The sequence below is a fragment of the Acomys russatus genome, chromosome 17 (assembly GCF_903995435.1).
Source record: "Acomys russatus chromosome 17, mAcoRus1.1, whole genome shotgun sequence".
In the NCBI taxonomy this organism is placed as follows: domain Eukaryota; kingdom Metazoa; phylum Chordata; class Mammalia; order Rodentia; family Muridae; genus Acomys; species Acomys russatus.
This window is the reverse complement of record NC_067153.1, coordinates 589,168-608,093: the sequence shown is the minus strand read 5'-3', so window position 1 is coordinate 608,093 and position 18,926 is coordinate 589,168. Positions and strand designations below refer to the sequence as shown.

The following is an 18,926-nucleotide window of genomic DNA, read 5'->3' as shown; positions in this document are numbered from 1 at the left end:
AAAATAATGATTCAGAGAATACAGCCTGGCCTTGAATTTTAGAATGTTTTACCTATACCAGAAAAGCTCACCTTCTATTAAATATTCTCCTATGGCAATTATGGCAAATGAGAGCCAATAAAATCTTTGAGACTATGTTCCAAATGGGAAAAATGTTTAAAAACACCTTTGGTTATATATTGATAAGAACAGTCAAGGCTTAACTGACATTGAGAACTGACTGTCCAAAATGCCTGAATCTGTAGCTTAAGTAACATACCTTCTTATTAAACCACTAGGGAGCCTTATAATTTCCAAATGGGTCTGGAAAACGTGCACAATAATAATTCTAAGTAATAGTTAAGTACTGTATATTCTTTTGAGGGGCTGTAAATGAATCTTGTGCTGAGTCACTGTCAAATTTTTTCATGACACATTCTAAGAACTACATTTGTACTTCTCATATGGGTCAACCATGGGAAAATAAGAAGAAGGGACAAAGAGAGGCCACCTGAAGCATGAGCTGGAAGGCTGAAAGGCATTTTCCAGCCTTGCCATCTGGTGTGTTCTCGAATTTGTCATTCAAAGTACTCTTCTACTGAACAAATATAGTTTCCTCCAGACAATTCAGATTGAATGAGCTTATACTATCTATATGGTGACTGTCCAAAGGAGAGCGAAGTCTTTCTGTGAGCTCTGACTTGGAGGAGAGGAGGAGGTAAAGAGAGTTGACCAAAAGCAAAGAAGAAGATGAGAAGATGGGAAATGCTCATGGGAGAAAGCTTTATCATAGAGGATCAGTGTGCTTTTATACTCACTTATAAATCTAATGTCATAAAAAGAGAATACACCACTTCTTATGATGTTTCCCTTGGCAGATATGACTTAGTTTATCAAATATTAAAGTGCTACAAATACCATCACCTTTTCCTTATGTATATTTTCATATGTGATTCCATTTACTGTGTGTTGTATTCAGTTTGGTTTAGGTTCAGAGAGGAGGAAATAGCAGTGGAGTAATCCAACCTGCTCCTGAGCACGTGACCAATGTACTTCTTCCATCCAAGCTGGAATGAGATAAAGTAACAAAGTAAGTGGAAAAGTGATTTCATTAACCAAGTCTTGAATCTGGGACTAACATATCTGAAAATCTGTGTTTCCTCCTGGGGTCTTAGGGAACTGCCAATATGGTCAAAAGGCAGTGATGACAATAGACCAAAAATGTGATAGGGCCAATGTTTGGAAGGTGAAATGCCAAAAAGAATTGCCAGGAAGACACGGCCTCGGCCTCGGCCTCTGCATTACACATTGGAAAATAACAGCAAATCTTATTAACTGCTATTCACTACAGGAAAGAACTGAATGGAGAAGAGAAGAGGAGATAGAGGGAAGGGGAGGCAACACATGAACAACAGAGAACTATAACCCAGGGTGTTTTCGAAATCTACCTTCCAAAGAAAGGAGAGCTAAGACATTAGAAGCTTCTCAAATGGAACCAATGTTATAAATGTACACTTACTGGATTTGTTGGAAGGTTTAATTCTCTCTTTGCTATGATTTGACCCTATAGCCTCCAAAATGAAGGTATTAAAACTTAATGGTCAATGTGATCTTATTAAGATGTGACCAGGCCACAGTGAATAGAAGTTGGAGGCTTGTAAAAGAGGCTTCAGGCACCATGCTGGTTTTTGTCCATTCATGTCCACCAGGTGAAGATATAGAATTTCTCTTCTCAGGTAGATCTAGCAACAATACTCCATCTCACCAGACAGTAAACCTGCTGGCTTCTTGATCTTAACGATACAGAATTCCAGAACTTTAAGGAGGAAAAATTCTTTTCTGTAGTGGAAGTTTTGGTTTTTTTTTTTTTTTAACTTAGCAATATTATATAAATATGTTCTTGTTTTAATCTCAAGTGTCGGATATGGGGCTGCCTTAGTTTATCCATAGCTGATAATTGCCTCATGCAGCTTAGGTGTGGTCTTTAACAGCTGCAGATAGTTTAATTCTGAGGACTATAAGAAGGTATAAATACCAGAGCCCAGAAAGAAGGGGGGACTAGAGAGAGAGAGAGAGAGAGAGAGAGAGAAAGAGAGAGAGAGAGAGAGAGAGAGAGAGAGAGAGAGAGAGAGAGAGAGAGAGAGAGAGAGAGAGAGAGAGAGAGAATGAGAACATTTTGAAGAATTAGGGATACTCCAAGAAGGAAGAATGCTGCTGCTGCATTTGCTGTTTGTTGGTTTGCTGGTTAGCTGGACTGCTGGGTATCCTGCAATACCTGAAATTGGTATTGCTCCCCAAAGAACTAAATGACCCTAACCAGCTGGAAGTAGTAAAGAGGCCTATATTCCCGTTCCTTCTAACCTTCTTTTTCTCCTACCTAGGGTCAGGGGGTTGGAAGGGCAGTAGAGACATAAGAAAACAAAATATAATAAAGTTTAAAAGTATGCTATACTTTTCATTACAAACTATCCTTTCTTTAGTGTTCTAAGCCTAGAACATCCCAGACTGGTCTTCTCAATAGGAACACATTGTGACCTCCACTGTAGCCATTACTGAAATGATTACACAAAGTACTTTCTTTGCATAAGGGGTTTGTTTGCTTTTTTCATTTTAAGTTTAGTTGGATAAAACCTCTTCTAAATTAAAAAATAAGTCATCAAATAAACTTTTCTTCAACTGTTTTAAGCCATGATTTTGATCTAGCTGCTCAAATACAAATGAATGCAAAGCTCTCTGCTTCCAGTTCATGTAAATGTTTAGTTGAGAAGAAATTCACAAGGCTTTCAACATTTAAAAGCTGGCGTAAATGTTACTTCTCTTCTCTCCCCTTCTTCAAATTGAAATATTTCTCAAATATCCAAATAGTTCAGCAAAATCCAGATCAGAACAGTATGATATTTCCACAAACTTGAGTTGTTTGCAGGGTATAACTCTAATTAAAGTTAAAATAGTATAATGTTATAATGCCTCTTAGAGGTATTTATGAGCACCAGAATCCCCTTTGAAGAGTTTGTGGATGAACAGGGTTTTCAGTGTGCCATGGTGTTATGCACACAGCTAGTGCTAAGCAACTTGAGGAGTGTAAACAATGAAGACCTGCCTCATATCTTTTTTCTTTAAGAGGAAGAAATGACATTTTGTAAGCCTTGCCTCCCAAGAGATTAAAACCCAAGTGTCAGGGGGAAGGCCTGGCAGCTAACAAATATACTCTTTCCCTGCTGGGAAAAAGAAAATGCAAAGTCCCTAGAACTCTTACTTTTGTATAAGCTGAGTTTCCATTTCTTATGATAGTTCAGGATACATCTCATTTTGTTAAACTCTTACCAAAATGACCCAAGGGAAACTGATATAAAGTATTTTAAAAGCCCATTGGTTATTCTAATAATTCTTTGTGGGGAGGCTGAGACTGAATCAATGCATATCCAAATATATTGACATAAAGTCATGGGAGAATGGGTATTATTTAACAGAGATTTACCATGAGATTTGGTAGAAAATAAAAATATCATCAGGAATTAAAGGACATATCCTTTGTCTGACCTTCACAAGCTAAACAACCTCTCAGCCCCAAGCTCTAACTCTGTAAAATAAACTGGTGTACTGTTTGTTCTCTAAAGGGCTAAAGAGGAGTGAAAATGGGAGAACACTTCTAAAATACCAAATACCGGAGCCTGGAAATGGCCTGGGAACATGCCCGAAAATGCCAAAGGGAAGGATGAGGATGAAGGTGATAGCAGCTCAGATCTGTGGAGCCACACTGGGGCAGCAGTAGCACCAGCTGATAAGATTTACAGGAGTGAAACTTTAAAAACGGTTCTCATGTCCACTCTCTCATACTCTCTATCATGTCGTGCAGCCAAGAGTAGACTACAGACATTGAGGGTTCAACTAAGAGAAGGAAAGCTTGTCCCAATAGCATATATATTACCATGAGACCAGTGCTCAAAAGCTGAACGCAATCCCTCATGAGGTCACCAGTTAGAAGACATAGAGTTCAAGTCAGTTTTCCAAAAACTAAATGACAGAAACGAAATTTTGATCAATGTACTAGAAGACTGCATTTTTATTTCTCTTTTAAAATTAGAGCACAAACCCACTATCATATGAAGAATGAGGGTTATGAAAACAACTGTATGATAAACACTTCAGTCTCACTGACAATTTGTTAAAAAATATTTTTTTTAAATTTTGTATGTTTATACTATTTACTCCCTTTTAAAATGTCTTTAAAAGTTCTTTCTTATTATAAATAAGTACTGATTTATACTCAAAATTATATCTGAAATGCAGCGTTCTTTTTGTTAAAGAGGCTTCCAAACTGTATAAAAGCATCTCTCTCTATGAAACTTATGTCTCCTTCTAGCATGAGCTATATAAGACACTTTACAAATGTTTACTGAATCAATGAATGTGTAACTAAAGTTGGAATATATTAAAAATTAAATTCACTGGGATATCAGCTGTTTACTGAGTGGAAGCCCATGTGGGCACAAGCATCTATGGAGCTACTGATATGAATGATTCACTCTCCAATGCCAGCTCCATCTTCACAGCCACTGATGACATGGGGAGGTAGGAGCAGTGTGCAACTTACATTGCTCTGTACTACACCACAGACATGAGGTAACCTCACCCAGCAATGCATGCCAGGAGCCTCTGAAAACCCACTCTGAAACCCTTATTTCTCCTAGAAATAAAAAGCTCTTTGAAAACAGTCTTCAACACCAGTACTGACGTATTCAAGAAAAGTAAAGGAAAAGAAAAGCAATAACAACAAAACATCAGGGAAAATGGAAACTATTGCCAGAGTTGAAATTACTACATGCTTGCAATTCTCCTAAAGACTACTGGCGTTTCTGTATGCAGAAGAGGAGCCTCATTGGCATATTATAAGCATTAGTAACAGTAAACTAAAGATAATATCAGGAGTTATTTATTATCCCAAAGCTCACACTGTTAGTGAAAAAGTGCAGAAGCTGAATTATCTGAGGTAGTTTGGGTTACTATCAATTTTAAAAAATCCTTTCAATGAGTCAAATGCTTAAACTAGTCACATAATATGAACTTTGGCATTTATTGTTCAGTTTGAAAGTTTGTATTATTTGTTAAAAAGAATGATCACAGGGCTAGGCAGACGGGTCTATGGATAAAGAGCTTGTGATACAAGGATGAGGCCTGGCGTTAAGATCCCCAGAACATAGTAAATGGAAGGTGTGTCCACCTGAAATTTCAGCATGAAGGCAGAAGCAGGGAAACCCTGGAGCAAGTTGGCTGTTTACAGTACTCACACTAGTAAGCCTATGTTCACTTAAAAAGATCCTGACTAAAAAGAAATAGGGTAGAAAGCCAAGAAGGAAGACTCTACGATCAACCTCCCAGGGTTCCACATGAATACCTGCACACATTCATATGCCTAAACAGGCACGTGCACATGCATGTGAGTGTGGCACACATACACTTATGCACACACATGCATGTGTACACACACACAAATGCATATGCACATATATGTGTATACACACATTATACACATATCCATATGCTAAACCAAATAATGATGATAGTAATAAATTTTGTCACTGTCCTAGTTTTCACTCTACTGCTGTGATAAAACTGTCTGACAAAAAGCCACTTAGTAGAAAAGGATTTGTTTCAGCTTTCATTTTCAGATTACAGTCCATCATTGTAGTCATGGCTAGAATTCCAAACAGTAGCCAAATCAGAACCACATTCCAGAATAGAAAGAAAAGAACACAGCCTAGCTCACTTGCTTGCTTTCTTGTGCTAATCTTGACTTCTTTACTCTTATATGGTTCAGGACTCCTTGCCTAGGGAATGGTTTGTGTGTCTTTACATATCAGTTACTTGAAAAAAAAATCCCCACACATGTGTCCAAGAGCCAATCTACTGTAGACATTCCCTCATTGAGACTCTCCTTGGTGATTCTAGTTTGTTGATAATTAAAACTGTCTCCCAAAATCACACAAAGTAACAAAAGTACAAGAAAGTATGTTCAGAAACCCTAAAGAGAAAAAGAGGATTGGAAGCCGAAAAAGCATACCAGCTAACAGTAAATTAACTATAATAACCAAATTAGAAAGACATTTGCAATTAACAAATATGGTGATTGATTCAGGCAAGGATCATCAATACAACCTTAGGATTCAGAAGTCTGAAACCATCTTACCATATCATGATTTCCCACCCTAGGACAGGCTTCCTTACAATGAAGAAATTAAGAGTTAATACCTCTGACAAGAATCAAACATAGATTTGCCAGTAAAAATTGATATTATTTGCCTCTATGTGCTAGAATAGATCAGTCACAATACTGTTCCTTAAAATGCAAATGGGAGCATACTGACAAATTAGTGGTCCTGTATTCTTGCAAAAAAAAAATAGTCAGTGTAATAAAATATATTAAAGATCAGGGAACTGTTCCAGATTACAGGTGCTAAAACATGACCTCGAGATAGTTAAGCAAAATAGATAGCCCTGGCCAAGTCTTATCTAAGTCTATGACAAAGAGTTTTGGGTTCTCTCTCTCTCTCTCTCTCTCTCTCTCTCTCTCTCTCTCTCTCTCTCCTCTTTCTCTTTCTCTCTTTCTTCTTTTTGGCAATACTTTATTTATTGGAACACAAAAGGATAGGAAATACATACATACATATGTGTGTATAACATACATAACTATCAGTTATATATAAACATATGTAACTATATATAATTAATATGATAATAGTTATATATATTCATTATCTGTACATAATATATATTACATAATAATATATATCAGTTATCTCTTGTCTTAGTTGCTTTTCTTGTAGCTGTGATAAAACACTTTGACAAAAGAACCTAAGGGAGATAAAGCTTAATCTGACTCAGTTCTAGGGTACAATGCATCAAAGCAGAAAAGTCACGACAGCAGGAACTTGGAATAGGTGGTCACATCACAACCCCAATCAAAAAACAGACGACTATGAATGCATATTTTTCTTTTCTTCTCCTCATATTGCAGTCCAAAATGCCATCCGGAAAATGACACTATCCAAAGTTGGTGGGTCTTCCCACTTCAATGAACAGAATTAACATAATCCACGAAAGGTATGTCCAGAGGCCCATCTTCTAGATGACTCTACATCCTGTTAAAGTCCCAATTAACATGAACCTTCATGCCATAGTTATCCAAGAACACAAGTCTTAGGTAAAATCCAACATTATCACAAATGTTTCAGTTGCCCAAACCCAGAGTAAGCACTGTGATTTCTGTCAGTGTTCCAATCTCTCTCGATAGGCTCAGGCTTTCCCTGAGTACCTAAGGAAGCCAAAATGGGTGTGGAGGACCTTGAGAGAGAGAGAGAGAGAGAGAGAGAGAGAGAGAGAGAAATAGGGTGGGGGGGGACAGGGAAAAGAAGAGACCATGAACACACAGAAATATATGTAATAGTAAGGACTGATTAGAAGCTACAGTTCTTTTTGTTCCTATGCTATAAATACAGATATTTACCAAGGATCACTGAATAAGCAAACATTCTCATAATCTAAAACTTGAATTTACTATGGGAGACTCAGGAAAACATCACAGTGATGTGATTCTTAAACTGGCAGTTTTAATAATAAAAAAAGTTAGAAAATAGAAAGTAAAGATATATAGATAGGTAGATAGATATAGATATATACACACAAATTATGAAAGCATAATAGCAGCTAAGAATACATTTTTATATCAAAATTTTAAGTAGATGAAAACTGACAGTCTGTACTTGACATGTAAACAGATATTTAATTATAGCCAACCTACAAAGCACTCTAGTGCTATGCAGTTGCAATACTTTACCTGAATGTAGCCTGATCTTAAATTGCAAAGGTCTTATTTTTGATAAACAGCAATTCAAAAGGTTAGTCACCTCATCTATATTATTCAGGGTTTATTAATGTGAAATGGTGATGCTTGAATTTACATGTTAGCAAACTGAAAAGGCTTCCTGATTCTTTATTCATCCATTCTAGTGCTATTGTATACCAACAATTATGTACAGCCCGGGAATACCTTAGTGAACAAACTGCTAATCTAAAAGAGAAACAGATGAATAAACATAAAAACTGTTAAGATGAAGATATGACTGGAAATATAATGTTACAGTTTATTTCCAAGCCAGATACCTGCAGTTATAATCCACCAAGTATGATGACATTAAATAATCCAGGTACTTTCTTCACTCTTACTTGACTCCCTCATTCATTTCTTTTTTCCTTTCAACAATACATTCAGTCCTTCTTCTTTCATTCACTAACTACAGTCAGTCAATACTATCTAACAATACTATCCTTATATATTTAAAATTAACTATGCAGGCCAGGCAATGGCTCAGTCAGTAAAGTATTTGCATGAGGATCTGAGGTGAATTCCCTGCCCATAGTAATTCAAGCAGATATCCCTAAATACCTCATGCTTAATGGCCAGACAGCTTAACCTACTTGGGAAATTCTAGACAGGTGAGAGACCCTGTTTCAAAAAACAAGGTGACGAACATGGGAGGAACAAGAGCTGAAGTTGTACTCTGGCCTCCACAGCCTTGCAAATACATGGCCATCCCTACACAAGCAAGCACACACACAAAATAAACTAAAGCTTACTAGGTACCAGGCAATACAACCATTTTGTTTAGACTGCAAAATCTCTATTTGTGCCATTTTGCAGATGAAACCAAGGAACAAGGCACTTCACAAGTTGCCAAGAGTGCACATTTGACAAGTGGCCGCACACACTCCCTGCCTCTCTGACTAAAAACCCAGGACCCACAGTGCAGTTCCTGGATCTGACAATGAAATGGTTAAGATGCCTGCTGAAATACATGAGGCAGTAACCTGAGTGAAGAAATTAAAGAGCATTTGTGAATAACATAGCTAAGATATACCTTTCAAAAGTAACAGAGTAGGGAAAGAAGATGGCATTCTATGTGGGTCTTCTCTGGTTTCCCCCACGGGAGCACAGTGGCCTCTACCTGCATAAGTGATGAGAGTTGGCACTGGGCTTGATTACTGCACATCTGTTATGGGTCTCAGAGTGCATTAAAACAGAAACAAAGTGAGAGAGGAAAAGAGCCTATAATCAAGGTTCTCCCAGTTGTATTGTGTTCAAAGTGGCTTTTCCTTTTTGTTTTCACCAGCAGGCACATATGCCTACCCCACTCCATAGCAACCACATTTCTAAACAGTTTAAATCAAGCTTAGTAGCTAATTATCCTAAGGTCACACTGAAGAACCAAACCACCAGGACATCAAAACGCCAAGACAATCTAAATGTGAATTAGGCAGCATTATTTTTTCCATAGAAAGGAGGAGTAAGCTTTATTTTTTGCTTCCTGAGAATAACTGGCTTTCAAAATAGACCTCTTAAGACATTTCACCTCTGCTGGCCTCCTGATTACAAAAATGTTCATGTGAAATCTCATCAAGGCACTTTCTTAAGATGAAGAATGTTTTATAAATTGTAATGGCTTTAATCAGCACTCTTCTTGAAACTATTTAACTCCGTGATATAACACAACCAGTTCTTCAGTTATGTCATTTATTGACTCTGTATTAATTAAGTATCATTATAGAGATTGGTTTATACACTCTTCCACTTCTTTCTTGCCAGATGGTATAGCATACTCCCTCTCTCTGACACTCCATAAACATCACCTGGATTTACTCACCTCTCGCCACAGCTGAGTATTCCATAACATCTTAGGCAAGTACACAAGTGTCTCTCAACCCTCCTAATGCTCTGACCCTTTAATCTAGTTCCTCATGCTGTGGTGACTCCCAACAATAAAGTTATTTTGTTGCCACTTCATAACAGTAATTTTGCTAATATCTGATATGTCATCCCCAAAGGGGTTGCAACCCACAGGTTGACAATCAATGTTGTACACAAAGACCAAGCAATGCAAACATGAGCAGATCATACTTATGAAGCTGAGTTTCTCTGTATCTCATCCCACTTCAGTGAATCCTTACCCTGTATAGTCATACAGTTATCACAGCAATATAATGGAGAGCCTTTTGCTGCCTTGGCTGACTAAAATTTAAAGTCTGTTCTATTGTCTAGGGCAATGCAGAAGATAAGTAAGGAAAAAAGTATATTTGACAACAAAAGTACAACAATTTTTCCTGAATAGAATCACATGTTGAATTATATTTTACTTGGGATAACATAAAAAATTACTTTACATTCTTCAGATAACATTTGAAGAAAGCAGAAGGCAAAAGTCCCAAAGAGCATAGTAAGGAAGCCAGTCTTGAATGTTAAATTGTTCTGAGTGATCCAAAACAGAGACAAGAGGAGAGTAGAAAGTCTGAGATGTTGCAATGTTTTTCTTACAAAAATGCAAGGATCAGCTTAATGGGACTATTTTACACTTATCTCAAAACTCAAAATGTCTAAAAGTAAAAATGGTTAGGTTTCCCTCTAAAGCTTAAACCATTGCATCATCCCAGGCAGGCATCCTTAGAATAAAGGTTGTAAAGAAAACTATCTATAGCCACTACCCAGATAAGATCAATGAGGCAGAAAAAACAAAACAAAACCAAAACAACCAAAACAAAAACAAAAACAAAACAAAAACAAAACCCCAATCCCAAAACAAACAAACAAAAAACAACAACAAGAAAATGAGGTACTGACAAAGGGTACGGACAGTGGGCACCATGGGCACATGCCTTATCAGAAAGGAATTGGATGGGGTTAACTTGGTTGGCTAACATTTTCCTACAGAGTATGGTAGGTATGTCACCAGATCTGGCTTTACTTTAGGATCCACAAACCCCAGTGTTGTATTATGTATAATTTTTCAGAAAATCCTTAACTGAGCTGAGAGTAGACTGACCTCATAACATTTCAGTCCTGGCTTGTGAACCTGGCCTCCTTCTTCCACCTGAAATCAAACTGGCTATCAGGTTTGGACCTGAATGTTTTCATAGTCTCTTGCTTCCCCTGCCTGTCATTTATGACTCCTTTCAGTCTGTACTTAGAGCATTCCAACTCTCCTTCTCCAGGGAGCAAAGTCACACATGCAGGATGCCATTTCTAACTCGATAGTTAATGTTAATGTGCATCAGGAATCTGGACGGCTTGCTAAGCCATGTGCTGGACTTCAACCCCAGGCTTTTCAATTTAATGGGTCACAGTAGAGCCTAAAGTTCTATATTTCAGCAAAGTTGGAAACTGGAAACTGAAAAGACGGTGTCAACGCATTCATTTCCTCTTCATTAAACTGAAAGTTTGCCAATCTGATATTCTGGATTATTTAAATCTTTTCTCTTCTGCTCACTGTAAAAACTATATTTCTCCAATCCCTGAGTAGCATTGACTCCAACTAAACTGGCTCACCTGAATATCACCCTAATACACTGTGCACTCCAATTTGTTGCCTTGATCTTACATAGAATGCCTCTATACCACCTTGTAGATGACACACCAAGGATACATCCTCAGATTCCTTTTAATCTCCTCTAGACTCCTACAGCATTAGCTTCTCAGATTGACGGATATGATACAGTAATCACAGAGATCAGAGCAAGAGGATATGAGTTTTAATCCAGTTCTTCATAAGCTGTGTAGCTTGATAGGTCAATAACACTCTGAACTTCTAAAATGTAAATCTCAGTTTCTACTTCTATTGCATCCCATACAGGGTTAGTTAAGACACTTTCAACCTTTACAGAGCCTTATCACAATAACACCACAGAATTCAGTTTGTGATCAGTCTTCCTCCATTCTTTCTCCTAACCAGGCTTCACACAACATATCAAATCCATTTGACTAATCATCTGAGCCTATCTGCCTGAGTAGATAGAATATTTCTGAAGGAACAACAACAGTATAATGGTGACTGACACTTAGAAGATAGTGCCACCACTGAAATGTTTGCCTTGTGAGTATTTCAGGCATGAAGATACATGCTTAGAATTCCAAGGCTGGAAGGAAAAGACAAATGGGTACCCGAAGCTTCCTGGCCAGCCATCTCAGTTCATTTGGAAAGTTCCAGAGTGATGAAAGACCCTGATTGCCCCTCAAAAAGTACAGATAATGCCTACCTGAGATATAGTTCCAAAGGTACAACCTAGGCACTGTCCTCTAACATCTATACATATGTGCTATGCACACATTCTTGTGCATCTTCATATATGTGCATGCACACCCATGCACATGCATGTGCACACACACACACACACACACAGCAGATGGGGGATAAATGGAGTAAGAGAGAGGGAGAAAGAGAGAGAGAGGGAGAGTGATAGAGAGAGGAGAAAAAGAGAGACAGAGACATAAAAACAGCGAGAGACAGAGAGAAAGGAGAGGGAGATGGAGAGAGAGGAAATATGACTACCCTGTCCTTATCACCATTAGTGCCTAAGAAATTTAAGTAATTTTGAGTAAATTCTCGGTAACCATTTAATTAAAATATGGTAAATTTCAGAAGTAACCTAAGACAAATGGTTTCATAATGCTGCTTTATTCTTTAGAACTTCTCTACAAGTAGTTATACTTATTATTACAATATTTTCATAAAAATATGAGATATTAACATTTAGAAAAACTGAAAGGATCTTATTAGCTCAATGGGGAATGAAAGGTCAGATCATTACAAAAACATCAATAAAATGAAAAGTATCCTTTTTGGAGTAAACTGAGCACAGAAGCTCTAATCCTGGTAGTTAAGACAAAAATAAGAGCTTGGAGGTGAGCTGTCAGAAAGCAATGGGCTGTCTTCTGAGTTCATCACGTGGTCACATGTTTTTCCAAAATGGGTGCTGGCATTAGTGGTTACAGTAAATTCTGTTCAAAGTGGCCAAATGTCTTGTGAGGACTCTTTAATGGTGAAGGTAAACATCAATGAATTGCAATGCTTATCCTGTTCCCTGGAAGTCTTCTGCTGCATTCCTAATGGAGTCTACTTCCAGCTTCTCTCATAGAGCTGCAGGGAAAAACCTCGCCCAAGAAAAAGGAATTTTTTTTTCTAATCACCAAGTCGAAACATCACTGTTTATAAATATTTTTTCATAAAAGATATTTATTTTTATTTTAAATATATTGTATTATTTATTCATATTACATCTCAATTGTTATCCCATCCCTTGTATCCTCCCATTCCTCCCTCCCTCCTTCCTATTTTTCCCTTACTCCCCTCCCTTATGACTGTGAATGAGGGGGACCTCTTTCCCCCTGTATATGCTCATAGGGTATCAAGTCTCTTCTTGGTAGCCTGCTGTCCTTACTCTGAGTGCCACTAGGCTTCCCAGTCCAGGAGACATGGTCAAATATGGGGCACCAGAGTTCATGTCAGAGTCAGTTGCCACTCTCCACTCAACTGTGGAAAATGTCTTGCCCATTGGCTAGATCTGTGTAGGGTTTCGAAGTTTACTGCACATATTGTCCTTGGCTGGTGCCATAGTTTGAGCAGGACCCCTGAGCCTAGATCCGACCACCATAATGTTCTCCTTGTAGGTTTCTAGGACTCTCTGGACCCTCTATTTCCCCATTCTCCCATGCTTCTCTCACAGTCCCAATAGGATGTCCTCCCCTCTGTCCCAGATTCCTGGTTAGTGTAGACTTTCATGGGACATGCCCCTTGGGCTAGTATGCAGATATAAGTGAGTATATACCATTTGACTCTTTCTGCTTCTGGGTTAACTCACTCATTATGATATTTCTAGTTCAATCCATTTGTCCACAAATTTCTGGAATTCCTTGTTTTTAATAGCTGAGTAGTATTCCATAGTGTAAATGTACCACAGTTTCTTAACCCATTCTTCTACTGAGGGACACTTAGGCTGTTTCCATGTTCTGGCTGTTATGAATAAGGCTGCTATGAACATGGTTTGAGCAAATTTTCTTGTTGTGTGCTGGAGCATTTTCTGTTTATAGTCCAGGGAGTGGAATAGCTGGTCTAATATCCAAAATATATAAAGAACTCAAGAAATTAAACACCACCAAACCAAATAACCCAATTGAGAAATGGGCTCAGAACTAAACAGAGAATTCTCAACAGAGGAATATCAAATGGCTGAGAACTTAGAGCATAGTACAGTCAGTCAATTGGGCAAACTGAAAAGTTTTTTGCCAAATGCATTGTACTTGGGCAAGAAGAGAAACTAGATTTCTTAGAGTCCATATATTGGCATCCTGGAAAACAGAAAATGAGTGAAGGTGATATGCTATATTTAGGCCTATATAGAAATAAGCATGGAAAATCCTCCCTCTAGGCTATCAGCTTCTTGTTCAGCTCCCTGCATAAGTCTTAGGTCTCAGAGATGTAGAGCTACAAGCTGGAAAGAAGTGGCTGCCTTGTGCTAACTGCTTTGTGAGCAATAAGCAGACTTCTGTTGCATTAAGTGACAAGATGTAAAGCTGCTGCTTGTTAGCAGTGGTGTGTGCTATCAAAGTGCACATCAAAACTGCCTCCAGTACATCAGATATGGAGGGCACACAGGATGATGTGCCCCCCAAAAAAGATAGATCACCTGGACTATGACTGAGAATCAGAGAATGTGCTCCAGAGGAAAGGCCTAAGATGAACATAAAGGATAGAGTGTGACAGTAAAACATGGAGGAGAGCAGAGAAAACATGCAATGTTAGGAAATTGTAAATATGCAAACTTCTAAAGAGGTGCTGGGGATTGGGGCGGTTCTACTAGCATCTGCTGAAATGCTTGACACGGGGGAGAAGCTAAGATTCGTGTTGACTACTAGAAATGAAAACAAGGGGAAAAAAGTGTAATTAAGGGCTATGTGATGGGCAAGACAGAAGTTTTTGAAAACACTAAAATTGGCAGCGACCTAGAACACCCAGAGAAGAATCATTGGGTAGGTAGATACATGGGCCTTGAGCTCATGGCATAATATTTATAAAGAATTGACAGAAAATACTTAGATAGAATGTTTGATTCTATGGCTAAAGAAATAAGGAAAAAAAGAGATGAAGATGAAGAGAAAAAGAAATGGAGAGGAAGGAGCAGTTGGATGAGAGAGACATAGGGAAAGAGAGGACCCTGGGGGCAAGAGGGGCATAGAGGCAGAAAATGACATGGAGATATAAATGGGGGAGAGAGGAACATAGGAAGAGGGGAGATGAAGGGGGGGAAGGGGGAAACAGGACTCAAGGATAGAGGGGGATGGGGAAGAGGAATCATAGAAAAAGGGAAGGACATTGGGGAAGAGAGAGACTTAGGGAGAGGGAGGTAAAAAGGAGGGAGGGATGAAGGAAGGGAGGAAAATGGGGAAGAAGGCGGAGTTATGGAGGGGGTACACAAGGAGAGGGAGGGACAGAGTGAGGTAAGAAGATAGAGGAGAGAGGGAGATAATGAGGGGGGCACAGAAGAATGAGAGGCATGGGGGAAAGAGGCACATAAGGAGAGATATATTTGAAGAAAAAGTCCTGAACGTCCAGTGTATTTGAGAAATTGAGGGATACTTGTGATTCTAACAAGTTCCTTCCTAGTATGCACAAAAGACACACTAAAGTACTCTGTGGTGGATGAAGGATAGGAATTACAGATAGAAATATAAAATATGGATGTACAGAAACTGGGTTTGTAGAACAAGTTATGAGGGAACAAAGAGATTTTTGTATCATCTTGATTTTTATTTTTCAGGGTGAAAGAAGTAAATATGCTAATGTATACAACTTTCTGAATGTTTACTTTTCTACCAAGAAATGGAGAAAATGATGCCCCATCTGCATGGTCCTTCAGGTTGGTGTCACCATAAGTAACGTGGCATGTGTGAAGGTACTCAAAGACATGGTTTGTCATGGCCAGTATTATATTTATATTCCTATACATTGTCCAAATGGGGTGATAGCATTAACAGGCCAGTGAAATATAGTTAACTATAAAAGCTCATGAAAAGTTGTAATCAGTCCAGATCCAGACACATGAAGAAAAGTTGCTTTTACACAGTAAAAGTTGCTGACCCCAAGTTTTAAAGTCTAACATACAGAAGGCCCTTGCTGGGAAATTCTCATGCTAGGATACAGCCTAGGTTTCCAGATGTCTTTATTATGCTGAGAGGGAAAAAAAAAAAAAGCAAGAATCAAACAAACAAAAAACAAGCCAATGAGCCCTGGTGGATAAGTGCACAGTAAGTCATCAGGGAACACGTTAGTCTTATGAGTTGCAGTTCTTATATAAAGATCCTGGCTATGTTCCAGTTTCACACAGCAATAGCCTCATTCCATAATTTATGCTTCATGACAAGTGAAATCAGGGTGAATGACCACAGATTGCTGAGTCTGTTATTCTAAGGAGTAGCTGAGGTATTCTGAAAAGCAAGCTAGCCATGTTTGGATTTCTCTCTTGGGAAGATTAACCAACCAAAAGGATATGATCCAATCATTATTTCAACAGTCTTGAAGCCATTAAAGACTTTACAAAGAGCATTATTTTTAGCTCTGTGATGCTAGTGTAACTAGAACTTTCTTGTGGGCGACTTTTAACCTGTACTATCCTGCTCCTCTGGGAAAACATCTTATCCCTGTAAAATAAAAACAGTCTCCATTCTTCACTTTGTACTTCTGTACAACTGTTTTCTGACTGCAAATCCCAGCTGCTGACTTTATTTTAAGGAGTGAAGAGTACTAATTAAGGTCAGACAGCTGTGTCTTCAGCTCCAAAAAACAGTTATGAAGAATACAGTTTTCCTTTAGAACAGAAGCGAAAATCCAGTTCTGGAATCTGAATAAATTTTTTGCAATTGCTTTCACATTTTTGACATCTTAGACACTGCATTAAATAGATTCTTTTATCTACATTTCTAAAGTATTTTATTTATATCAGTGTGTGACGGTGCTATTAAATCAGGCCAAATAGACACAGGTCAGTTTTTAGAGCTTTTATCCATTGCAATGATGAATTTCTTTCTAGGGCTAGGATTCAATGAAGCACCTTGGTCTAAAAAGTGAGAACATGCTGGCAGTTTCACCTACTCAGGAGACTGGAACAGGAGAATCATTTGAGTTCAGTAGTTCAATTTCAGATTGGACACATAGCAAAACCCTGGAGGTGGAGGGCAGAAATATACCTCTTAGAAATTAAAAGTAGGGTCTTAGGGCTTAAGAGAACTTACAACTTTTGTAGATGACCAGATACCCCCAAGGCAGGTCACAACCATCTGTAATTCCAGTTCCAAAATACATACATACAGGCAAACACTATACACACAAAATATTTAAAGTAATTGAAGATAAATAAATATGTTGTTTTCATCTCAACAGATTCTGAAAAAGACAAGCCTTCCACTGTCCTGAGACAACACCACCATTTATTTATACAGACATATACACAAAACCAAGTATTTCACACGTTTAATTCATTTAGGCTAAAAATCACTTTGTGTACTTATACTCATTTGCTTGTCCGTATAGGAGAATTCCAGGGTCAGAGATGGTAAAGACACATACAAGGAGTTCACACAGCATCCAGAAAGGCTTCCTTCTGTGACATGAGAAACATTCCCCATCACGTCAACCACTCTGGTTTTATTTCACTTCTGTAGCAACATGAAAAACAGCCTGGCCTCATCTGTGGTCATTAGGAATCTTGGATGAAACACAGACATGAACTCACTTTTTCCTCCAATGAAACACACAGTATGTTAATTATAGAAAGAATGTTATGGGATCATTTTGAATGTGGAAAAACTTCCAGAGAAATTCATAAAGGATGCTTGGAATCCTAAAAAGGCCAAAGAAAATATTACAATCAAATTACCAAATGTGGAATGGAGAAGAAATTCCACGGGCTATCAGTACTTTCATTTCGGTGGTTTGTTTTTATTTCATAACATCTTCTTGTCCCTGGAAAATGAATTTTTGAACATATTTCAAACAAACGTTGCAACTCACCTGTAAATGGAAAAAGAGGCTACTGATCTGATGAGGGATGCCACAGCCCCCACTTTGGCCGCCTCCACAGCTCCCTGCATACGGTATTGCACTGTTGTCTTGTAGCCAGTGTAAGGCTGGTTATAAACAACGATCTTCCCTCTTGCCTCTGATGCCCTTCTCTGAAGTTCATCAAAAGAGGTCACAACCAGCACTTCTGCCGTGATGCCTAGAGGTAAAAGTCAAACAATTAACTTATGATTTCCTATCAGCCAGGTGGAATTGGCACACAAAAGGTCACACATGTTCTGCAGCCTACATCTGACAAACTGAGTACAGAAGATTGAAGAGTGAGAGCTAGTAACCATGGGAGCAAGAATGCAAAGTTAGTCAGCTGCCCAAGAGGGAGACAAGACATTCAAAATAACATAACATACAACTCAATGTTTTTCAACTCACTCCACCAGTTTTCATCAAGTCAGAAGTTGCCTGAAAGAAACCTTTCCATACTATCCTATCCTAAGAAATCATGGATTTCATCAGAGGACACCATTTATTTATTTATGTCAAAGATTTATTTATTTATTACCTAAGCAATGTTCTGCCTGAATGCATGCTTCCATAATGAAGGAGGGCACCCGATCACATTATAGATGGTTATGAGCCGCCATTTGGTTGGCGGAAATTACACTCAGGACTTCTGAAAGAGCAGCCAGTGCTCTTAACCACTGATCTATATCTTTACAAATCTTAGCATTAATGAAACATGTATTTATCCCTTCATAATGCTATTTTGATATGTTACTAATCAACTGTCACAGGTGTAAGCGGCCTGGGACGAACGCTCTTAGAGGACAATGTTTTCATAAACCCAACTTTAAGCAAACAATGTGCCTTTTCTCAGAACAATGAAAGTCAGCTTGTTTTCTTTCCTACTTTGGATTAAAAACACCCCCAAAAGGATGCGGAAACAGCTTCTGCTTCACAACTTGAAATAATTAATCACCAAAAAATATCTCTTTGTTCTGTGCCCACTTCCTCATACCTCTTTCCCACTTTACCATACCTTTTCAATTAAAG

At 38.3% G+C, this 18,926-nt stretch overlaps 1 protein-coding gene across 1 annotated transcript in view; it reads right to left on the bottom strand.

Moving 5' to 3' along the window:
• Positions 1 to 18,926, bottom strand: part of Cpq (carboxypeptidase Q) — a 324,103-nt gene that overhangs the window by 271,096 nt on the left and 34,081 nt on the right. The window contains exon 2 of the mRNA XM_051159454.1: positions 17,868 to 18,075. Within this exon, the coding sequence (XP_051015411.1) occupies positions 17,868 to 18,075 (208 nt within the window). The remainder of the gene's footprint in view (positions 1 to 17,867; positions 18,076 to 18,926) is intronic.